At 45.5% G+C, this 24249-nt stretch overlaps 2 protein-coding genes and 1 long non-coding RNA gene across 11 annotated transcripts in view; 2 read left to right on the forward strand and 1 right to left on the reverse strand.

Annotated features, from left to right (window-relative positions):
• Window positions 1-11588, forward strand: part of RNF214 (ring finger protein 214) — a 55401-nt gene extending 43813 nt beyond the window's left edge. For 2 of the 3 annotated variants that reach the window (XM_025355327.1, XM_025355329.1), the window contains exons 7-15: window positions 5509-5605; window positions 5772-5860; window positions 6909-6999; window positions 7203-7301; window positions 7498-7874; window positions 8008-8140; window positions 8344-8448; window positions 8713-8808; window positions 10986-11588. In XM_025355327.1, the coding sequence (XP_025211112.1) occupies window positions 5509-5605; window positions 5772-5860; window positions 6909-6999; window positions 7203-7301; window positions 7498-7874; window positions 8008-8140; window positions 8344-8448; window positions 8713-8808; window positions 10986-11051 (1153 nt within the window). In that variant the 3' untranslated portion in view covers window positions 11052-11588. The remainder of the gene's footprint in view (window positions 1-5508; window positions 5606-5771; window positions 5861-6908; window positions 7000-7202; window positions 7302-7497; window positions 7875-8007; window positions 8141-8343; window positions 8449-8712; window positions 8809-10985) is intronic. The other variant, XM_025355328.1, reaches the window with a different exon arrangement.
• A 9-nt stretch (window positions 11589-11597) lies between these two features.
• BACE1 (beta-secretase 1) overlaps window positions 11598-24249 on the reverse strand; it is a 31387-nt gene continuing 18735 nt past the window's right edge. The window contains exons 2-9 of one of the 6 annotated variants that reach the window (XM_025355333.1): window positions 22786-22874; window positions 21128-21212; window positions 19730-19792; window positions 18910-19044; window positions 17564-17665; window positions 16746-16895; window positions 16334-16505; window positions 11598-15667 (exon numbers count right to left, since the gene is read on the reverse strand). In XM_025355333.1, coding sequence (XP_025211118.1) covers window positions 15426-15667; window positions 16334-16505; window positions 16746-16895; window positions 17564-17665; window positions 18910-19044; window positions 19730-19792; window positions 21128-21212; window positions 22786-22874 — 1038 coding nt within the window. In that variant the 3' untranslated portion in view covers window positions 11598-15425. Of the gene's footprint in view, window positions 15668-16333; window positions 16506-16745; window positions 16896-17563; window positions 17666-18909; window positions 19045-19729; window positions 19868-20995; window positions 21214-21369; window positions 21419-22785; window positions 22875-24249 lie in introns of those variants that run through there. The other 5 variants (XM_025355332.1, XM_025355331.1, XM_025355330.1 and 2 more) reach the window with 5 other exon arrangements.
• LOC112605657 lies at window positions 16745-19426 on the forward strand. Of its 2 annotated transcripts, XR_003115542.1 has the most exons (3): window positions 16745-16775; window positions 17555-17623; window positions 18805-19426. It is a non-coding gene; the product is annotated as an uncharacterized LOC112605657 (long non-coding RNA). The 2 variants fall into 2 exon arrangements; XR_003115541.1 differs by lacking the exon at window positions 16745-16775 and having other exon boundaries at window positions 18063-19426.

Consider the following 24249-nt stretch of genomic DNA (forward strand, 5'->3'; position numbering starts at 1 on the left):
TTTTTTTTTGAGACGGAGTCTCGCCCTGTCGCCCAGGCTGGAGTGCAGTGGCCGGATCTCAGCTCACTGCAAGCTCCACCTCCCGGGTTCACGCCATTCTCCTGCCTCAGCCTCCCAAGTAGCTGGGACTACAGGCGCCCGCCACCTCGCCCAGCTAGTTTTTTGTACTTTTTAGTAGAGACGGGGTTTCACCGTGTTAACCAGGATGGTCTCGATCTCCTGACCTCGTGATCCGCCCGTCTCGGCCTCCCAAAGTGCTGGGATTACAGGCTTGAGCCACCGCGCCCGGCCTATTTTTCTTTATAGAGACGGGGTTTCGCCATGTTGGCCAGGCTGGTCTTGAACTCTTGACCTTAAGTGATCCACGCACCTCAGCCTCCAGAAACACTGAGATTACAGGTGTGAGCCACTGCACCTGGCCTAGTGGCACATTTTTCAAGATAGGCCATATGATAGGTTATGAAACAAGTCTTAATGTATTTTTTAAATAGAAATAATATGAAGTGTTTTCTCAGACCATAGCAGTATATAACTAGAAATCAATTCGAAGAGGAACTCTCAAACCTGTAAAAATTAGAAATCAAACAACCTGCTCCTGAATGATCTTTGAGTTAACAATGAAATCAAGATAGAAATTTAAATTGTTTGGAATGATTGATAACAGTGACAGAAGTTATCAAAATCTCAGATACAGCAAAAGCAATACTAAGAGGGAAGTTTGTAGTGCCAAATACCTTCATCAAAAAGACAGATCACAAATTGACAATGTAATAATATCACACCTCAAGGAACTAAAAAAACAGGAAGAAACCAAACCCAAAGCTAGCAGAAGAAAAGAAATAACAAAGAACAGAACTAAACAAAATTGAAACCAAAAAATACAAAGGATCAATAAAATTAAAAGTTGTTTCTTTGAAACGATAAACAAAAATGATAGACCAGTAGCTAGATTAGCTGTGAGAGGATTCAAGTAAGCTTAGTCAAAAATGAAAAGGGAGATACCATAACTGATACCACAGAAATACAAAAGATCATCTGAGACTACTGTGAACACTTATATGTATACAAACCAGAAAATCTAGATGAACTGAATAAATTCCTGGAACACACGACCCCCCAAGCTTGAACCAGGAACAAATAGAAATCTTGAACAGACCAATAGCAAGTAGTTTGACTGAATAGTGATTTAAAAAATCTCCCAACCAAAACATCCCAGGTCCAGATGGATTCACAGCCAAATTCTACCAGACATTCAAAGAACTGATACCAGTTCTACTGGAACTATTCCAAAAGATCAAGAAGGAAGGAATCCTCTCTAACTCATTCTACAAAGCCAGTCTCAGCCTGATGTCAAAGCCAGGAAAGGACACAACAAAAAAAGAAAACTGCAGACCGGTATCCCTGATGAATATAGATGCAAAAGTCCTCAACAAAGTACTAGCAAAACCAAACTGAACAGCATATCAAAAAGATAATTCAGCACAATCAAGTGGGTTTCATCCCAGTGAGGCAAGGATGGCTCAGCATACACAAGTCAATAAATGTGATTCACCACATAAAACAAATTAAAAACCCTATGATCATTTCAATAGATGTAGAAAAAGCATTTGATAAAATCCTGTATCCCTTTGTGGTAAAAACCCTCAACAAATTAGGCATAGAAAGAACGTACCTCAAAATAATAAAAGCCATATATGACAAACTCACAGCCACTATCATACTGAAGAGAGAAAAGCTGAAAGCATTCCCCCTCAGAACTGGAACGAGGCTGGGCACAGTGGCTCATGCTTGTAATCCTGGAGCTTTGGGAGGCCAATTCAGGAAGATCACTTGAGTCCAGGAGTTCCAGACCAGCTTGGGCAATATAGTGGGACTCTTTCTCTTAAAAAAATTTTAAAATTTGCTGGCCATGAAGATACATGCTTATAGTCCTAGTTACTCAAGAAGTTGAGGTGGGAGTTCAGGAGTTCAAGGTTACAGTGAGTTATGATCATGCCATTGCACTCCAGCCTGGACAATACAGTGAAACCCTCTCTCTAAAAAAAAGAAAATAAGAAAATAATTTCTTTTTTTTTTTTTTTTTTTGAGATGGAGTCTCGCTCTGTCACCCAGGAGTTCAGTGGCATGATCTTGGCTCACCACAAGCTCTGCCTCCTGGGTTCACGCCATTCTCCTGCCTCAGTCTCCCGAGTAGCTGGGACTACAGGTGCTCACCACCACGCCCAGCTAATTTTTGTATTTTTAGTAGAGATGGGGTTTCACCGCGTTAGCCAGGATGGTCTTGATCTTCTGACCTTGTGATCCGCCTGCCTCGGTCTCCCAAAGTGCGTGAGCCACTGCGCCCGGCCAAGAAAATAATTTCTTAATGTAGTTCCTTTTGTTAGATCCCAGTGAGGTAAATGTGGCAAAAAGCCCAAAGGAAAAGATTTTTTGTGTGTGAATATGTGGAATGTCTCCATTGACATAAGATGATTTTTCTAATATAAGTTTATATTTGTAGTTGACAATGTAATGAAAGTTAGAGATGTTCAGTGAGCATCTATAATATTCAAGGATAACATCAATCACAGAAGGCAACTGTCATGTTTTCCTACAATTATCCGATTGTCAGAGTGAATAGTAAACTAGGTGGATTGACTCTGTAATGTATTTCACATCTTTTTATGTAAGAGCATCTGACTCTTCATTTATTTTAGAACTGAAGGAATATGTGTTGTAGCAAGAAGACACAGCTACCAATAAAATCCTTATCTAAAGAATTATTAGGCTGGGTGTAGGGGCTCACACTTGTAATTCCAGCACTTTGGGAGGTTGAGGCTGGTGGATCACCTGAGGTCAGGAGTTCAAGACCAACCTGACCAACATGGCAAAACCCCGTCTCTACTAAAAATACAAAAATTAGCCAGATGTGGTGGTATGCATCTGTAGTCCCGGCTACTTGGGAGGCTGAGGCAGGAGAATTGCCTGAACCTGGGAGGTGGAGGTTGCAGTGACCCAAGATCCCACCAGTGTACTCCAGCTTGGGTGACAGTCTCAAAAAAAAAAACCCACAAAGAATTGTTAGATAATGTATTTTCTGCTAGGAAGTTAATTTAGGGAAGCAATACCTGAAGATTAAGGCAGAAAATGCCCACCTACTTCTCTTTTCTATTAGATGAATATGCCTTGTCAGTAGAGGGCTGACAATGTCAGAGATTGAATGAATAAGTGTAACACACACACACACCCCGTCTCCCTATACATGAAATAGAGAACCAGGGATGTGTGGAGAATTGGGTCAAAAGCAAGAATATGTGAGAGGAAAGGGCCTCATAAACCTCTGTTAAGCAAATTGCTCCCTTTCGTATATGTAAGGTTACTACAAAAATGGAAGGGGAATAAAAGTTTCTCTCACTGAAGAAAAGTGGGGGCCAGGCGCAGTGGCTCATGACTGTAATCCCAGCACTTCGGGAGGCCGAGGTGGGTGGATCACCTGAGGTTAGGAGTTCGAGACCAGCCTGGCCAACATGGCGAAACCCCATCTCTACTAAAAATACAAAAAAAATTAGCTGGGCATGGTGGTGGGTGCTTGTAATCCAGCTACTCAGGAGGCTGAGGCAGGAGAATCATTTGAACCTGAGAGGTGGAGGCTGCAGTGAGTCAAGATCGCACCACTGCACTCCAGCCTGGGCAACAGATAAAGGCTCCCTCTCAAAAGAAAAAAGAAAAGTGGGAACATTTCTCTTAATATGTTAATCTTGGCTGGGCGCAGTGGCTCACACCTGTAATCCCACCACTTTGGGAGGCTGAGGCTGGTGGGTCACGAGGTCAGGAGATCGAGACCATCCTGGCTAACACGGTGAAACCCTGTCTCTACTAAAAACACAAAAAATTAGGTAGGCATAGTGGCATGTGCTTGTAGTCCCACCTACTCGGGAGGCTGAGGCAGGAGAATTGCTTGAACCCTGGAGGCAGAGGTTCCCATGAGCCAAGATCGTGCTTTCTAAAATGTAGGGGAGATAATCTAAGTATTTTCATCCTATTCTGTTCACTGATCTTGGTAATCCAGGCTTCCAGCTATAAAACTTACCATAATCAAATATAGTATAAGGAAATTCCTTTGCTGGCTGTGTTGCTTAACGGCCTCTATAGTTCTGAGTAGGGTGATCACCCATCCCAGTTTTAGCACTGAAAGTCATCCATCCTGGGAAATGCCTCAGTACTGGGCAAACCAGGACAGTTGGTCACTCTCATGCTGAGTTGGGGGGAAAGCATGTAAGAAGGGAGGAAACCAAGGAAAATGAGAAGTCCTGAGGTATGAAGAGAACTTTTTTTTTCCTTTTGAAGCATATTTACTATAGCTAGGAAAATTGAAAATTAATAAGCTTGTATCAGTGTGCTTAGTAGCGAATTAGTGATTTGCTGCATTAAGGGTGAATATTAAGTAGGCCTCTGGCCAGGCACAGTAGCCTGTAATCCCAGCACTGTGGAGGCCGAGGTGGCAGGATCACTTGAGCCCAGAAGTTTGAGAACAGCCTGTAGAACAAAGTGAGACCCCGTCTCTACAAAAAATAATAAACAAACATCAGCCAGGTGTGGTGGCGTGTGTCTGTAGTCCCAGCAACTTGGGAGGCTAAGGCAAGAAGATTGCTTGAGTCCAGGGGGTTGAGGCTGCAGTGAACCAAGATCATAGCACTGTACTCTGGTCTGGGCAACAGAGTGAGACCCTGTCTATAAAAAACAAACAAACAAAAAGGTAGACCCCTGTGTTTACTCCTGCATTCTTCAGGACCCATACTAAAAGACATGTTGGGAAATAAGAATGCAGAATGCCATAATGGTTTTGAATCCTCTTGAACATAGAACATTTTGCCTTCAGTGGAGGGCTTTTGTTCTAAGATGCAGTCTCTTTCCTGCTGTAAGGTAACCTTATTTTAGGAAGTGGAGATACAAACTTTTTTTTTTTTTTTTTTGAAGACTAAGAGTCTTGCTTTGTAACCTAGGCTGGAGTGCAGTGGTACGATCTCAGCTCACTGCAACCTCTGCCTCCCAGGTTCAAGCAATTCTCTTGCCTCACCCTTTTGAGTAACTGGGACTATAGGCGTGTGCCATCACACCCAGCTAATTTTTGTATTTTTAGTAGAGATGGGGTTTCGCCATGCTGGCCAGGCTGGTCTCAAACTCCTGACTTCAAGTGATCTGCCCATCTTGGACTTCCAAAGTGCTGAGATTACAGGCGCGAGCCACCACACCCAGCCACAACATTTTTACTTTCAAATATAGGGCCTTTATGCAATTGCAGACCACTGTAAACATTATTTGTCTGTGTCTATATTTGATACTTATACTCCAGCTCTGTTTTGATTAGCAAAAAAAAAAAAGAAAAGAAAGAAAAATATAGTTAATACTAAGAGTAAGACTTCCTGTAACATACTTGGCTGACCAATTTTGGGTTGTACTTTTGCCTTGGTGTCTCTCAACAAGCTTATCTTTCTTCCTTAGTCTTGTTCTTGGTTTCTTATCTTACAGAGAGGTGTGGGAAATGGAACTGGATAGACTCAAGAATCAGGATGGCGAAATAAATAGGAACATTATGGAAGAGACTGAACGGGCCTGGAAGGCAGAGGTGAGAAGAGGAGCTGATATCTTGAAAGTCTTAATTTCAGGCTTCCAGATGGTGTCTACTTTTGGCATAGTAATAGGAGAGCCAGTAAGCTTTTGTTTTCACTACCTAGGGGTAGCTTTGTGTATGTAAAATTAATAAAGTATTTATATGTGTGTGGCTTCCTTAGATCTTATCACTAGAGAGCCGGAAAGAGTTACTGGTACTGAAACTAGAAGAAGCAGAAAAGGAGGCAGAATTGCACCTTACTTACCTCAAGTAAGTACCGTTCCATTCTAGAGCTTTAATTGTCTTGCAGTTTGTTTGTTTGTTTGTTTAGGTTTTTTAATTCCTAGGCCAGGTAGTCTGGCACTTACTCTGTCTGCACAGGAATTTTAAGGCTATCTCTGTCTGCAGTAGCAATTGCTCAGTGATTTTTCTTCCCACATTCTAAAGTTCTGTACTCTTCGCTTCTACAGTTTTAAAGTTTTGCATTTTTTAATGTTTTGTTTCCATTTGGATAAACACTATCTGTTAAAGCCAGATATAATAGCATGCTCCTGTAATCCCGCACTTTGGGACGTCGAGGCAGGAGGATGACTTGTGCCCAGGAGGTTGAGGCTGCAGTGAGCTTTGATTGCACCACTGCACTCCAGCCTAGGCGACAGTGAGACCCTGTCTCTAAAAAATAAAAAATAACCAGCATCTGTTAACCTATCAAAGCATAACACTGGTCTTTGGAGATTCATTTCCTATGTAGTCATTTATTTTCTTTCTGCCATGGAACTTGGAGGACCCCTGTGGCATTTTCAGGCAGACAAGAACGTTCTCTTTGTTGTTGGTTCTCTTCTCAAATACTTAAAAGATACTGGAGTTAAAGTGAGGCAAAGGAATTAGAGTCTTGAGCTTCTCCTGCACCTGCTTCCACCTCTTTTTCTCAACGGCAGTTAGCCAGCTACTATTTTGTTTTTGCTATCTCAGAGAATTAGGAATTGGACTTTTTTTTTTTTTTTTAAAGACAGGGTCTCCCTCTGTAGTGCAGTGGTACCATCTTGGCTCACTGCAGCCTCTGGCTTCTGAGCACAAGCCATCCTCCTACCTCAGCCTCCCAAGTAGCTGGGACTATAGGCGCAAGCCACCACACCTGGCTAATTTTGCATTTTTTTAAGAGACAGGGTTTAGCCACATTGCCTAGGCTGGTCTGGAACTCCTGAGCTCAAGTGATCTGCCTGCCTTGGCCTCTCAAAGTGCTGGGATTACAGGCGTGAGTCACTGTGCCCGGCAGGGCTTTCTTTAAATCTGTAAATTCCTATTGGTTTCTTGAAAGGTCAACTCCCCCAACACTGGAGACAGTTCGTTCCAAACAGGAGTGGGAGACAAGACTGAATGGAGTTCGGATAATGAAAAAGAATGTTCGTGTAAGTGTATTTATGAGTCATCATTCAGTCAGTGTTAGTCTGTGCTCAACACTTCCCGCAATCGGGAGATAGCCTTTTACGTTGCCATTTAGGGCAATGCAACTACTATTCCTTTAATAGTTTTCCTGATAATGGATGGTGCTGTCTTTCTAGAGAGCCTCAGTCAGTTCAGCAGCAAAAATAATCTTCTTTTTTTTTTTTAGGACCAATTTAATAGTCATATCCAGTTAGTGAGGAATGGAGCCAAGCTGAGCAGCCTTCCTCAAATCCCTACTCCCACTTTACCTCCACCCCCATCAGAGGTAAGAGAGCTGGCTTTGGCGGGAAGTTCACCTTTCTGTGTTGGTAGCAGAAGCAGAGTCTTCTACGTGTTCTTTTTATGAAGATATTGGGATCATCCCTATTCACTGCAAGAGTTGTTCATTGATTTCTTCTCCAGTTTCGTAAACTTTCTTTTTTTTCCCTTCTCTCTTGTCCTCTACCTCTTCTCCTCTGCAGACAGACTTCATGCTTCAGGTGTTCCAACCCAGTCCCTCTCTGGCTCCTCGGATGCCCTTCTCCATTGGGCAGGTCACAATGCCCATGGTTATGCCCAGTGCAGATCCCCGCTCCTTGTCTTTCCCAATTCTGAACCCTGCCCTTTCCCAGCCCAACCAGCCTTCCTCATCCCTTCCTGGCTCCCATGGCAGAAACAGCCCTGGCTTGGGTTCCCTTGTCAGCCCCCACGGTCCACACATGCCCCCTGCCGCCTCCATCCCGCCTCCCCCAGGCTTGGGCGGTGTTAAGGCTTCTACTGAAACTCCCCGGCCCCAACCAGTAGACAAACTGGAGAAGATCCTGGAGAAACTGCTGACTCGGTTCCCACAGTGCAATAAGTAAGTATCTTCAAGGACTGATTCAGATGTCTTTATCAGAGAAATGCTTATGGGTTAAAATAGAGGAGGTTACATGGATGTTCCCTGTGGGTATAGTGTAGGCTTTCTCTCCCTCAACGTTTTTCTTTCTCAGGGCCCAGATGACCAACATTCTTCAGCAGATCAAGACAGCACGTACCACCATGGCAGGCCTGACCATGGAGGAACTTATCCAGTTGGTTGCTGCACGACTGGCAGAGCATGAGCGGGTGGCAGCAAGTACTCAGGTGAGAAAAGCCACTTGGGAGAGAACTGAGGCCTGCTGAGGGCTGGGGAAGAGGTAGATTTCTTGTGGGGAGGGAAGAAGCATTCCAGTCAGAGGTGGCTAGTCTGCTTTTTTCCTTTGCTGGACTGGGAAATAAGTGATTTTTGTGATATGCTGTGTTACTCAGACTCTCTTCCCTTACTCTGACAATGTTTCTACCTACAGCCACTTGGTCGCATCCGGGCCTTGTTCCCTGCTCCGCTGGCTCAAATCAGTACTCCAATGTTCTTGCCTTCTGCCCAAGTTTCATATCCTGGAAGGTCTTCACATGTAAGACTCTTTTTCTTTGAACACTGTGATATGGAGAAGCTGGAGGTGAGGAAGGAGTGGGTTTACAGGTGGAGTGCAGGAAGAAACCATCAGTTGGGTTATTTGCAGCCCTACTGGGAAAATGCAAATATTTTAGGCAAGAATCTATATTTGGATTTTTATTTATTTTGATATAAATCTTTTTGCTACATGGAATTATGGGCATAAAAGGCAAGAAGACCCAGAGGTTCCTTACCTTTTGACCATGCCGCCTCTGTTCTACAGGCTCCAGCCACCTGTAAGCTATGTCTAATGTGCCAGAAACTCGTCCAGCCCAGTGAGCTGCATCCAATGGCGTGTACCCATGTATTGCACAAGGAGGTAGGTGTTACAGACCTTCCTCATTGTCTACACTTTCTCTTCTGACAGCTAAAATAATTTTTCTTTCTCATTTTCTACTCTTTTTTTTCCTGATAGCTAAAATAACTTCTCTTTTACTGTGTTGGTGCTTTTTTTTTTTTTTTTTTTTAGACAGAGTCTTGCTCTGTTGCCCAGGCTGGAGTGCAATGGTGTGATCTCAGCTCACTGCAACCTCCACCTCTCAGGTTCAAGTGATTCTTCTGCCTCAGCCTCCTGAGTAGCTGGGACTACAGGCGCCTGCCAACATGCCTGGCTAATTTTTGTGTTTTTAGTAGAGACGGGGTTTCACTATATTGGCCAGGCTGGTCTCAAACTCCTGACCTTGTGATCCGCCCATCTCGGCCTCCCAAAGTGTTGGGAGTACAGGCGTGAGCTACCGTGCCCAGCCTTTTTTTGTTTGTCTTTTGAGACAGCCTTTTTTTGTTTGTCTTTTTATTCTGTTGCCCAGCCTGGAATGCAGTGGCATGATTATAGCTCACTACAGCCTCAATCTCCTAGGCTCAAGGTGCTTCAGTCTCTTGAGTAGCTGAGACTACAGGTACATGCCATCATGCCCAGCTAATTTTTTTTTCTTTTTTAGTAGAGACAAGGTCTTGTTATGTTGCCTAGCCTGTCTCAAACTCCTGGGCTCAGGTGATCCTCCTGCCTCAGCCTCCCGAAGTGCTGGGATTACATGTGTGAGCCACTGCACCTGGTCTCTAATGTCTACTCATAAGGTTTTCAGTAAATTGTGGCTTAAACATTAGCAGAATTCAGAATACTGCAGTTAGGATCTCTCAACTTTTTACCCCATTCCCTTCAGGAGACTGGATAAGCAATTCATACTGAGCACTAAATCACTTTCCTGGAAAATTGACAATGAGTGATAATCCCACATATCTAACTATTGTTCAAAATATAGCATTGTCGGCCGGGCGCGGTGGCTCAAGCCTGTAATCCCAGCACTTTGGGAGGCCGAGACGGGCGGATCACGAGGTCAGGAGATCGAGACCATCCTGGCTAACGCGGTGAAACCCCGTCTCTACTAAAAAATACAAAAAACTAGCCGGGCGCGGTGGCCGGCGCCTGTAGTCCCAGCTACTCGGGAGGCTGAGGCAGGAGAATGGCGTAAACCCGGGAGGCGGAGCTTGCAGTGAGCTGAGATCTGGCCACTGCACTCCAGCCTGGGCGACAGAGCGAGACTCCGTCTCAAAAAAAAAAAAAAACAACAAAATATAGCATTGTCAGAAGACTTTGCCTAGATGAGAGGAATGGAATGGAGGACCTGAGTATGAGATTAGGAACTCCATTACAGAATAGCTTGGAAGACTTGCCGGTTAGAGATTATCTTCACAGGCTGACAAGTCATTCCTATTTTTTCATGTTGCCAGGCAGAGTTAAGTCTCTTAGTAGCAGGGATGATTTCCTCTTAACCATTTTGTTTTGTTCATTTAGCTTTTCCAAGAGGTAGAAACTGAATTTACATCTAAATTCTTAGTAAGAAAAATTCCTGAATAAAATTTGAGGGTGTCAGGTATTAGAACAGAGACGTTCATCTCAGGCGAAATGGATCCTAAGGGGGAGCAAGCCGCACTAGACATTCAACAAAAAGCAGCATCATGAACACTTTCATCAGCTCATTGTTAATGTTCCTCTTAAAAAGGTTCACTTGCACTGAGGATTCTTTTAGGGTAAGAGCCATTGAATAGCCCTTCTTGGGGCCGGACGCGGTGGCTCACACGTGTAATCCCAGCACTTTGGGAGGCTGAGGCAGGCAGATCACTTGAGGCCAGAGTTTGAGACCAGCCTGGCCAACAAAGTGAAACCCCATCTCTACTAAAAATACAAAAATTAGCCGGGAATGGTGGTGGATGCCTGCCTGTAATCCCAGCTACTCGGGAGGCTGAGGCAGGAGAATAGCTTGAACCCAGGAAGCAGAGGTTCCAGTGAGCTGAGATTGCACCACTGCATTCCAGCCTGGTCAATAGAGTGAGACTCTGTCTCAAAAAGAAAAAAAAGAAAAAAGAAAAAAAAGCCCCTCTTGTACCTCAGTGTAAGAACTTTTCTGACTTAGGCCTTGTTGAACCTTATTGGCATTCTCTCCTTCCTTCCCTTTGTCTTTCCAGATAAACCTGAGGTGTGTCTTTCTTTCTTTCCAGTGTATAAAATTCTGGGCCCAGACCAACACAAATGACACTTGTCCCTTTTGTCCAACTCTTAAATGACGGACCTGACTGGGGAGGAAGAAGAAGAGAAACTGATGTGAACAGGAAGCGCGGGTTCAAGATTTCTAAAACTCTATATTTATACAGTGACATATACTCATGCCATGTACATTTTTATTATATAGGTAATGTGTGTATAGAAAGTCTGTATTCCAATGTTCGTAAATGAAAGTATGTATATTATGCAGAAACAGTCTGTTCCCCCTCATCTTGCAATTCCTTTGGGGGATGCAGATTGTAGGGAAGATGATGTTTAGTTTGGCCTTGAAATTATGATATCCCTGCCCAGGGCTGTTTTCAAATACAATATAAAAACCACCTAGGAACCTGCTGTTGCTCTAAGGCCATTCTGCTTTGGTTTGGCTCAGCCTCTAGTCCATTTTCTTAAGGCTCATGTATGCAGATTTAAAGCCTGGTGCTCACCCACCGTCCAACCAGATGCCTTGCTTACTGAAAGCCTCCAGAAGCCTCAGTATTGTTTTAGCCACTCTACTCCAAATGGATAAAATGAGACTCTGATTGAGGAAAAAAAAGTAACCCTAGTAGTTTGACTTCTTATTGAATATTTTACTGTGTTAACGCTCATTATTTATACAGACGTTAGGTTTACAGAATATTCTGTTTTACATCACCAAAATTCACAGTCCGAGAATAACAACATAACCAGGTCCCAGTTCCTCCATGCACCCCACAAGCTTCTGTCCAGTCTATTTTCTGGATAGAAATTAGCACAACCCACAGGTTTTTCCTGGGCCAAGCCTTCCTTTGCTGCCACTGGCTTGGCTTCTAATCAAGCTCTGACCAGCCAACATTGTGAAGTCCTCACCCTTTCCCATTCACTTCTGGTCTCCTAGTCTAGCTAATCCCCCTCCCCCTGAAGGTTAAGGCAGTTGGTTCACAACCAAGTTGTTTGGTGACCTTGGGTGAGCTCCAGACAGGCACTGGGGTGAGGAGATGTCTGTGCAAAATTACTTGCAGAATGATCTTGGGATGCTGGATTTTAATTTTTGAAGCAAGAAAGTTATGGGGGACATATTTCCTGTCCTGGGAACAATGGAGACCAAAGTGATATTAAGAAAACAGTTTGGATTTCAAATTTATAAATCACTTGCTCTATGGGTAGCTATCAGGAACTAGATCATTTTCCACCTCTGCTTGTCATACTTCTTAATTTTAGGTTTTATACCTGGGAAAGCTGTGACTCTGTTACAGCTTTGAATCTTTTCCTATCCTTTTATCTTTACTCCTACAGGGAATGGCCTCAGCTCCCTTCTCTTTTAGAATTAAACAAGTAAAAACTAAGAGTTAACTTTTTAAAAAAACTGACTCCAGGCAAAGGACTACCAATAGCTGATTTTTTTTTTCCATTATGGGACCTAAAATGCTTACAGGTATTAGCAATACATGTCAGATAGCAAAGACTTTTCCTTTCAGACCCAACTAAATGATCTCCTCTCTGCTTTTGATACTCTTCTCCTTCTTTCTCTTTCATCCCTGCCTGTCACCTCACAGATGGATTCTTTCTCATTTCTCTTGCCTCACTTGCCCAGGTTTATTGACTAGCATCAGTTTAAGGAGCTGGACTTCCTGGGACCTCCTTGGCATCTTGTAGGGTGATTGGAGTGGCCTGAGTACTCAGCTCTTCAGAGGTCAGGTGACCCACTTTCTTTGGTTAATGAAATGTTACTGTCTCCAGGTTAGTAGCTGTCATGAACAGGAAAGGTGGCAAAATGGAAAACCAGTTCCATTGTTCTTTTCGTTTAGGGGATTCATTTTTTATCTTGTAATCTTAAGATTTCCTCTCCCCTCAACTTTATAGCAGCCTTAGGCCACCTGCCGTATTTTTCAGTATCCCCTGAAAATTTAGAAATTGGAAATGAGTGTAAAGCATATTGTTTCTTTTTCAAAATCCTCAGAAGCCAAAGGAGTAAAGAAAGAAAAAAGGAAGTGGTGAGGAGGGGGCTTAACTGCTTCCCAGTAAAGACCCTGGAAAGCCCATTCTAGCAGGATAAGTGTTTTGGAGAGTTGTGCATGGGAGCGAGTGCCTCAGTGTTACTCTTTCTTGTTCAGGATCAGTCAGAAAGCAACACAAGTGTTGGCCACCCCTGTTCTCCCTTCTCCCTCTGTCCACTGGCCTGCAATGGTAAAAGCCATGCAGACCAATGGGAAAGGCCCCAAATACAGTGAGTGGAGAATGGGACAGTCATTTTTCAGGAGAATTTAAAAATAGAGATGTATAATACATATTTTTACAAGCAAGAAGCTGTTAAGACTTTTTTTTTTACACTTATAGTTTTGGGGTAGGAAGGAAGTAACTGTAAAAAGAAAAACAAGTGCAGGTTTTCTTTAAAAAAAATAATAGGCTGATGGGACTTGCTATTGAAGGGGTTGAATTTTATGCCCTGGAAAGGGCTGGGAAAAAGCCAGTTTTTCCCAACATGGGTAGAAATTATAAAGCAGAATGTGGCATTTTCACTTCATGGTAGCAGTTCTGGAAGTTTATTTACACAGTAAGTTCCGAGCTAGAAGTGGACAGTCTCCAGTCTTCCTGTCAGGCTCTGTAGTTATGGGGTGTTCCCAGTCAGCCAAAGCAGCACCAAGTGCAGTGGGAATGAAGAGGACCCAGATAAAAAACTGACTCAGTATTCTTGTTTTATTGGTTTATGGCTTGTGGGCAGCTGGCTGAGGCCAGGAACACCAGAGGCCCTCCTTATATTTCCTTCTCCCTTATCAGGTAATTCCACACTTGGCAGGTCCCATACCTGGAAGCAGCGTGTTGACCAGATAGGAGTAGGATGCAGTGGGTATACCAGGAAAATCCAGCTCTTCCCACTAACACTGGTACCATAGTTTACTATGCTAGAACTGATAGGGAGGTAATGAACTTGGTCCCCACTACCTAGCCCAAGAACCAGCCTGGGTACCCACGTACCGTTAGGAGCCGGGAGGGGAGAGCAGGATGGCCTTCATCAAGGAGCTCTTGTGGTGGAGAACATAAGGAAGCCCTGAAGCTGCCATCCTTTCTCCAGGCAGCCTTGATACTGAAGGCAATGATGTTAGAGCCAGAAAGCACTGTATTTCTCATACTCCTGGTATAATACTAGTGCCACTGTGTGATGCTTTAGTCAAATAAATGGAGGGCCATTAGAGAGGGCAGGAAGGCAATGAAACCACTCTGAATTATGTAAAGATCTTGCTACTTCTTATAGTCTAATAGGAAGAAATCCAGGCAGGGGTTATAGGGCATCAGCTGTTGAATGAATCTTCAACATTATGCTTTTAAGGATTAGGAGGAAGAGGTCTCCTACCTATTCCTTTTAGCACCTTGGCTGCAAAGCTCCAGAGGAAGATTTGGGGGAAAGAGTGAACCTGTGACCAGGAAGACAGAGCCCAGCCCTGCTATATAGTCCAGTTGCTCTCTCACAGGGCACCTGGAGCTTAGGGGGTTAGGATATTTCGGTGCTACCTATCATATGTAGAATAAGGGTTCAGGTAGAGACAAGTGAAATTAATATGGTAGAAATTCATGTGTTAAGTGGAACTTTTTAGTGGGCACTTCATTTAAGAGAGCTAAAAAAAGAGCTCTTTGGCTAGATAAGCCCTTCCCATCTCACTTTTGGTCAGGCTGCAACCACAGAAAAGAAAACATTGAAACAACACCCATCCTATGAGATGGGATGCTATCTTGGAGATGAGGTCTAAAACTAGGACTGGTGAGTGGTTGTGTTTTTGCTTTTCCTAGCTTCGATCCCACTATTCCCTGTCTTTGTACTCCCTCTCCTTCTCCTCTTTCCAACCGCCCCCATTTGTATAAATATTCAATCTAGTTTTTTTTTTTTAAATTCAAGAGGCAATCTTTGCACCAATGTTAGGCTTGTTTATACAGTCCCTGTCTCTAAAGCAAATAGCAAACTGTGCATCCTCTCCTACTGACTTTGGCCAGCGGGGAAACAAGCTTGGTCTCTTCTCTGCCAGGGTACCACAGGGACACACACCAGGGTAACCTGGGTGTGATGCCAGTACTTCTGCAACTAAGAAAAGAAGAATACTTTGGGTTGGAGAAGGAATGGTGGACAAAGGTTCGGGGCTGAAGTTTCAAGCAGCAGAATTTCCCAACTTAAATTTGAGGTGACCAAGAGTATTCCCGCCACCAGAGTGCTTCTTTCTTCTCTTTTCTATTTCCTACAGGTACAGTCCCTGGAACCCACCTTGCCAGCCTTTTCCTTCTTCTCCATCAAGGCAGAGGCATTTGGTGGGTGGGGAGGGTCCTGAGGTGCTCTGGCCACAGGTGCCATCTGTGTCTCCTTCTTGTGACCAAAGTGAACCACGGAGGTGTGGTCCAGGGGAATCTCTATCTTCTGCCCATGGGCCTCCTCACTTCAGCAGGGAGATGTCATCAGCAAAGTCATCATGCTGCTGGCGCAGGCAGCGGAGGCAGCGCCACTGACACACCATGAGGCAGAGTGGCAGCATGAAGAGGGCGCAGATGGCAGCCATGACATAGGCTATGGTCATGAGGGTTGACTCATCTGTCTGTGGAATGTTGTAGCCACAGTCTTCCATGTCCGGGGTGACAAAAGGGCCTTCCACCGCTGCCGTCCTGAACTCATCGTGCACTGGTAAATGTGAATGGACAGCTGTCATTGTCATAGAGCAGTTTGGGTTACATAACAAAAAGAACTTCCTGATAGTGAGGCCTTGAAATTAGCCCATGCAGAAGCTATCCAATCTCCTTCCCAGGAGATATTTAGGAGCAGGCTGGGAAGCCAGCACCAGGTAGAGGCCTGTCTCCCCTCCCAAGTCACTGGGAGTAGCAGCCCTTCCTTGTATACCCAACCGATAGGAGTGATAACTACAACTACAACTCAGTAGTTCTGAATTGACCAAAAGCCACACCTAGTAAACTTAGTTTCTGCTGCTGAAATTCAACTGCAAAACCCTGCCATCTTTCTGAAGTAGCATTCAACCTCACCATGTGGCAGCTGACAGGGTCACTATAGGCTCAGCCTGCTACCCTTGCATCAAGAGCTTCCCAAGGTACACAGGTAGCTCTTGCTGCTCTGGGTTTCCAACAGAGGTTACCAATCCAGGCAGTGGTCATTATGGCAGGCAGTACAAAAAAAGGATGAGCATTGACACTACCTTTTGCACAATTGTTGACTTGGGTTTGAGGCAACTGTTACTACCCTCCTGTAAACTGACGGCCCCAGGTATACTAACTGTTGTTAGACAAGGAAAATATGGCGAGACTGACCCCAGACCCTCAGCCCTGGCACTCTCACCATGGCAAGCACTGACAGCAAAGCCAATTCGTTTTCGGGCCCGATCAAAGACAACGTAGAAGCCCTCCATGATAACAGCTCCCATAACAGTGCCCGTGGATGACTGTGAGATGGCAAACTTGTAACAGTCGTCTTGGGACGTGGCCACATCTTCCACTGGCCGCAGGTATTGCTAGGGGTAAGCAATCACAGGGTGAGTGTCTTCCTCACTCTCCTTCACCCCATCTCTGCCTTGTAGGCATCTGTGCCCTTCCCTTTACCATCCCTGAGCTCTAACGGGTTTTCTAAGACCCCTTTACCACTGGACACTACTCATCTGTTTTGTCTTCCAAGTTCTGGCAAGCCATACCTGCTCACTGTCTCCCAGTGTGTACTTTTAAGAGAGATCCCCCTGACTCAGGCTGGGACATACCTGCGGAAGGATGGTGATGCGGAAGGACTGGTTGGTAACCTCACCCATTAGGTAGAGTGAGATGACTGGGAAAATGTTCCAAGGGGTGGTGCCTGCTTGCCAGCACACCAGCTGCTCTCCTAGCCAGAAACCATCAGGGAACTTCTCTGTCTGCGTTGGCAAGAAGGGGTAACAATGAAGAAAAGACTCTTTATCATCTCACCCCTCCCATGTTCAGATACATTAACTGGGCCCTTCATTTGCTTTTCCAGTGAAATATCCAAAGTGGGGAGGGGTAAACCAACCAAAGAATTACAGGAAGAGAGTGGGAGTGTGATGTCAAACTTTTGTACCAGGGGGATCGTGTGATGAGCAAAGTGATAGCCATAAAGTGGGGGAAGAGTTTTTTTTTTTTTTTTTTTTTAAACAGAGTCTCACTCTGTTGCCCAGGCTGGAGTGCAGTGGTGCGATCATGGCTCACCGCAACCTTCACCTCCTGGGTTCAAGCGATTTTCCTGTCTCAGCCCCCCGAGTAGCTAGGATTACAGGCTCGCGCCACCACACCCAGCTAATTTTTGTACTTTCAGTAGAGATGGGGTTTCACCATGTTGGTCAGGCTGGTCTTGAACTCCTGACCTAGTGATCTGCCCACCTTGGCCTCCCAAAGTGCTGGGATTACGGGCGTGAACCACCATGCCTGGCTAGGGGAAGAGTGTTTTAAGAGCTCTGAGTAGAAGGGTCTAAGTGCAGACATCTTGGCTGTTGCTGAAGAATGTGACTCTCACCACCTCCCTCTGACACTGTACCATCTCTTTTACCCCCATCCTTAGTCCACTCACGGAGGAGGCTGCCTTGATGGATTTGACTGCAGCTTCAAACACTTTCTTGGGCAAACGAAGGTTGGTGGTGCCACTGTCCACAATGCTCTTGTCATAGTTGTACTAAGAGGGGAAAGAGAGAGGTAGAAGAGTCAAAAGGTTTTTGATGCTGGGCTCTGGGCAGTAGGGGGTTATTGCTGGGGCCGCGGCCGGGTTGGCATCTTGGCTTTGGCACCTCCTAAGTGTACCTGCTTGGACAAGTTAACTTCTGTGCTTCAGTTTCTTCATCTCTAAAGTGAGGATAAAAATAGTACCTACCTAAAAGGGTTATTGTAAGGATTAAATAAATCAACCATTTAAAGCACTTAGAATTGTGCCCAGAAGATAGAAGGCACTTGGTAAATGTTTATTCTTGTTATCTTGGGTTGGCAGGTAGTCTCCAAACTTGAAAATAAAAATACCCTGTATAGTGCTTTTAACTTTTCTTCCTTTCTTTTTTTTTTTTTTTTTTTTTTTTGAGACGGAGTCTGGCTCTGTCACCCAGGCTGGAGTGCAGTGGTGTGATCTTGGATCACTGTAACCTCTGCCTCCTGGGTTCAAACCATTCTTTTGCCTCAGCCTCCCAAGTAGCTGGGACTACAGGTGCCTGCCACCACACCTGGTTATTTTTAGTAGAGATGGGTTTCACCATGTTGGCCAGGCTGGTCTCGAATTCCTGACCTCAAATGATCTGCCCCGCCTTGGTCTCCCAAAGTGCTGGGATTACAGGTATGAGCCACCACGCCCGGCCGCTTTTAACTTTTCTTAGTACATTTATATCTATTCTAATTTAACGTACATAAGAATCTAGGGAAGGAAGACATAAATGATTTACCTTTTATTGAGTACTGCCAACCACAGAGATAAACACTTTATACATTATCTCTGATATTCTGAGCAAGTTGTTTTTACCTGTTTTGCAGATAAGGAAACTGAAACACAGAATAGTAACTGGCCTAAGGGTACATAGCTAGTAGAAATCAGAGCTACATTCAGATCTGGGTCTTCCTGACTCCAAAGACAGACCCTTCATTCTCTCACCCTGTCTCACAAAAGACTTGCCCAAGGCTACGAAGCAAGGCAGTGACTACAGTCCAGACATCAGAGCTAGTTCCATATTTTTTTTTTTTCACTACCAGTCCCTAGGCCCCAAACCTCAGATCCTGCTGTGTGACCATTAAGCCCCTGACTGTTCTAGGCTCAACTTCCAACCCTTTCTGCAGGTCCTATTACTTCTGCCTCATCCTCTCAACATCATAACCAGAGGCTTCCTTCACATTGTACTGCCTACCCCTTTACGTTCCCTGGGTCTCCCTTGGTTTTATTACCTCCTTGCAGTCCATTTTCAGATCCTGTCCATTGATCTCCACCCGCACAATGATCACCTCATAATACCACTCCCGCCGGATGGGTGTATACCAGAGACTGCCTGTGTACAGCGAGTGGTCGATACCTCCAATGATCTAGGAGAAAAAAAAGGCAGGTACCTGTGTCCTGGCACGGAAGGAGAGTGAGTCCCCCAAGGACCAAGCAATAAGATCAGTGATTTCTTGGGGTGGCAAGGTCTTCTACAGGCTACCCTTTTTTCATCTTCCTGCTTCTAAACAAATCATGCCCAAAGTGATACCTAGTTTCTTAAATGTGTTCAGGAGAAAAGACTTTCCGGGATTTTTAATTATTTGTTTCAGAATCATACAGCCCTTGATATAAAGTTATTTAAATCTAAACTGCCACAATAAATGTTGAATGAATGGTTATTTGTTTATATTATAGGTTTTATTTTCTCTGCTTATTGGAGAACCATTCACCGTTGTTCTAATTAATTAATAAATAGACAAACTTCTTTATATCTCTGCCTTCTGACCATCAAACTGAATAATTTAAATTCAACAGGTCTTATTTTCATTTCCTTTGAAATTTTCCTAATTGCCTTCCTTTCTAAGTTTACCATAGGTGCCTTGATTCCTTTCTAGAATAACTCAAAGAAGAAAAGAATGGAAAAATAAAGTGAGGGCAGGGAATATAAAGAGGTTCCTCCTGATTCTAAGTATCAGAGCCAAAACTATGGTGTAGCTTTCAGGGAGGGGGGAGGATGGCACCCATTTCTCCCTCAATGCCAGGACCTCCCCTCTCTGAGGACCTACTCACCATGCTCCCTCCGACAGAGGCCAGCACTTCAGACTGGTTGAGGGGGAAACCAGCACCACAAAGCTGCAGGGAGAAGAGGTTGGGGACGTGGGTCTGCTTTACCAGAGAGTCGAAGAAAGGCTCCAGGGAGTCGTCAGGCTTTGGCAGAAAGAGACAAGGAGTGAGTCCTCAGACCGACCTAAAGACAGAGGCCAACTTCCTGTCTAAACTGGAAGGCAAATTTGAAGGCTTGGGGGATGGTCCCTGGGAAAGACCATCTTAAGGCACTGAGATTTGGCAGAGGAAGTTAGCAGGAGCCCTGGCAATGCAAACAGGACAGTATTGATGGGTTCACAGAATCATAGATTTTTTTTTTTTTTTTTTTGAAACAGAGTTTGGCTCTTGTTGCCCAGGCTGGAGTGTAGTGGCTTAATCTTGGCTCACTGCAACCTTCACCTCCTGGGTTCAAGTGATTCTCATGGCTCAGCCTCCTGAGCAGCTGGGATTACAGGCATGCGCCAACATGCCCAGCTAATTTTTGTGTTTTTAGTAGAGATGGGGTTTCACCACGTTGGTCAGGCTGGTCTTGAACTTCTGACCTCAGGTGATCTGCTTGCCTCGGCCTCCCAAAGTGCTGGGATTACAGGCGTGAGCCACCGCGCCTGGCCAGGTTCATATATCTTTGATCCCCCTATGCCTAACCTGCTTCAGATTTATGGGGGCCTTTATTAAAGATCTTAGAGTGGCCGGGCGCAGTGGCTCATGCCTGTAATCCCAGCACTTAGGAAGGCCGAGGTGAGCGGATCACCTGCGGTCAGAAGTTTGAGACCAGCCTGGCTAACAAGATGAAACCCCATTTCTACTAAAAATAAAAAAAAATAGCTGGGCGTGATGGTGGGTGCCTATAATCCCAGCTACTCAGGAGGCTGAGGCAGGAAAATCGCTTGAACCCAGGAGGTCCGCGGAGGTTGCAGTGAGCCAAGATTGCACCATTGCACTCCAGCTTGGGCAACAAGAGTGAAACTCCGTCTCAAAAAAAAAAAGAGATTTTAGAGTACGTAGAAACTACAGCCTATTCCTGTACCTATCACAGCTTCTGTCACTGTAGTTCTGCCCTCTATAGGGCTAAAATTTAGACTGCCACCCTATACCCGTTAAATAATCCTTTAAACTGATTGTTTCCCTCCTTCAGCTAATTCCCCTTCTCTCTTCTAATTCCTTCTCTGTGTAGTGTGCTGTGTGTGCAGTGTGCATACAGTATATAGGGCCAAGCCCTGTTCCTCTCACCCTGGCAATCTCAGCATAGGCCAGCCCCAGGATGCCTTCCCAGTTGGAGCCGTTGATGAAGAACTTGTCTGATTCAGTGATGGCAGCAATGTTGGCACGCACAGTGACGTTGGGGCCATGGGGGATGCTTACCAGGTCGGTGCCCAGCTCCCCTTCCCACTTGCCCTGGGTGTAGGGCACATACACACCCTTCCGGAGGTCCCGGTATGTGCTGGACCTGTGGAAAGAAGGTAGAGATTTGTGGATGCATAACCACAACTGGTAAACTGGTATAAGGATCTCAGTTAAACCTACTCCCAAACGCCACAGTATCTCATCTCAGGGGAATCCTAGAGTGCTTTCAGGCTGCTCAGCAAAACATCCCTAGACTCATCACCCAGAACAGAGTGTAAAGTGGGCTTGCAAGTAGATGAAGGGAACCATTGCTGAGGCTTAGTCTCCTGTCTCTATTGCTCATATTCCTAGATCTTGAGCTCAGGCCCTGTGAAGAACAAGCCTGGGCTTTGTGCATTGTGCCTGCTGCTGCTGCTGCTGCAGGGACAGCTAGCGGGCATCTCTTCCGCTCTCTGGCTCCATCAAGCTCCCAGAGAAAAGGAACCATTGACTCTCTTACTGCCTTGGAACCTACTGGTACCATTCGAGTGGTAGAGAAAGTGCCAGGCAGGGTGAATGTGGCACCTCTACAGCAAGTTCTAGAGAAGGGGTTTGCACAAGCATCTCAGAAGAGCAGGTTGGTATTACATACCACTTCTGTGAAACGTGCTCAACATGTGGCAGCCCCACCTGTGTTTAATCACACCACTAACCAGGGCTTCTGTATGTGGTGGGAGACTGGGATGAGGAGCTGGAATGAATGCCCTTTCATCGATCCTACCTGCACCCTCCTCCCTGACTGCTTCTTTTAGATCGGGACATTAAAGGAGGAAACAGGGAAGGTGGGTTTTGCAGCTGCCTACAAGTCCAAGGATAGGATTTAAGCTTCTACTCATGTTTGCACACACAGATGTCTCAGACATTGGTGTCCTCTCATCCCTTCCTCTTGCTGCTTTTATGCTAAGGGGGCTTCCAGATTATCCCTCACTGCCTCTTATCTTAAAGCCCACTTCAACCCCCCTTTCACCAGTCCACCGCTTTCACCAGTCCTCTTCAACCCCCCTTTCACCAGTCCTCCGCTTTCACCAGTCCTCTTCAACCCCCCTTTCACCAGTAAGCAGAATCCAACTGGTGGCACCCTGGGTGGTGCATGGAGGAGATATTTCAGCTTTCAGTTCCCTGATACTGGTCTAGGCAGAGGGGTTTATGGAAGACCCTTTCCTTCATGTCCTTGGACTATGCAAAGCCACCTAGAGTGGCCCCTGGGTAAGAACACAGCAATGGGAGCTATCACTGAGGCCTGTTCAGCTTAGACTTAGCTGGTGGTGTTAGAGAACTGAGAGACACTGAGGGGATGTGGGGTTTTCGTCTCCCCATTCAGGCAGAGAAAATTAGCACCCTAAGATTGTTCTGTGAGCTATTGGCCCTTCTTCCTTTCCCTCCCGCAGGAGGCTGCCCTGTCTCAGTACTGAAGCACTTCCTGGCTACCTCTCAATTCACCCTTTCCCATGGTATAGCTCCTCTAACCACCCACTTCACCCTGTCTCTCCTGGTCACTGTCTTTTCTTCACCCTTCCCCTTCCCTGGCAAGAAGAAAATCTAAGGATCGACTCTTTCTCTCTGTACCCCTCCCCTGACCCTTCTTGGCCCTGGATCCTTGGAAAAGGTACCTCCCCCGGGCTCTCCCCAGGACTCACAGCTGCCTCTGGTAGTAGCGATGCAGGAAGGGGTGGGGGGCAGCACCCACTGCAAAGTTACTGCTGCCTGTATCCACCAGGATGTTGAGCTGTCAGAGAAAGGGGAGAGAAAAGATGGTATAGACAGGAGGCTTCAGACACACCACCTTTATTATCCCTCACCCCCCAGCACAGTCTGCTCCTTAGAATGTCCAGAGTGAAGCTCCACAATGCAGGACTGGTCCAGGCTGGCACCCGTTACCACAACAACCACAGACAGGACTTGGGGTCCTGTGGTGCTGCAGGGGCCAAAGGAACACTTCCCTGTGCCCTCTGAAGGTCTGCTGAAAAACCAACTGAAAAAAGGCAGATTAGTAGAAGAACTAACATGCATGGGAGTCAAAAAATATAAGAAGTCAAAGAAATAGCCAGATGGTTGATTTTATACCATCTTGAGGTTACAGAAAGAATGGGAGCTTGGGCCAGGTGCGGTGGCTCACCCCTGAAATCCCAGCACTTTGGGAGGCTGAGGCAGGCAGATCACATGAGGTCAGGAGTTTGAGACCAGCCTGGCCAACATGGGGAAATTCTGTATCTACTAAAAATACAAAAATTAGCTGGGCATGGTGGTACATGCCTGTAGTCCCAGCTACTCAGGAGGCTGAGGCACGAGACTCACTTGACCCTGGGAGGTGGAGGTTGCAGTGAGCTGAGACCATGCCACTGCACTCCAACCTGGGCGACAGGGTGAGACCCTGTCTCGAAAAAAAAAAAAAAAAAAAAAAGGGGACTTGGACTTCGGCAGAAATAGTTATGGGAGGGAGAGGAGGCCAGGCCAGTAAAGGTGGTATTTTTGTGTGAATGAAACCTCACAGGTAACACCCCTCAGAGAGAACAGGTGATGTATGTTTCTTGCAGAGCTTTAAACATGTCAGACTCTCAGTTAATCTTTCCTAGATTTGGACCAGGGAGGGCCTCAGAGAAAGCCAGGTGGCATCAATGCAGATTCTCTGCAGATGCAAATCTCCCTCAAAAGCCAGCTTTGCAGGGCCACTTCTGTGTGCTGGCCCTCTGACAGCCAACTCAAAATATGTCAAAGTAGTATATTCTGGGGTAAAATACCGGTTTCCTTTGGCACACTCAACATGGCCTTAGAATGCTGTGTCTGAGGCCAGCACAGTGGCTCACACCTGTAATCCCAACACTTTAGGAGGCTAAGGCGGGTGGATCACTTGAGGTCAGGAGTTCAAGACCAGCCTGGTGAACATGGTGAAATCCCATCTCTACTAAAAATACAAAAATTAGCCGGGTATGGTGATGCGTGCCTATAATCCCAGCTACTTGGGAGGCTGAGGCAGGAGAATCACTTGAACCCAGGAGGCGGAGGTTGCAGTGAGCGGAAATCACACCACTGCACTCCGGCCTGGGAGAGCAAGACCCTGTCTCAAAAAAAAAAAAAAAAAAAAAAAAAAAAAAAGAAAAGAA

The sequence above is a fragment of the Theropithecus gelada genome, chromosome 14 (assembly GCF_003255815.1).
Source record: "Theropithecus gelada isolate Dixy chromosome 14, Tgel_1.0, whole genome shotgun sequence".
Classification (NCBI taxonomy): domain Eukaryota; kingdom Metazoa; phylum Chordata; class Mammalia; order Primates; family Cercopithecidae; genus Theropithecus; species Theropithecus gelada.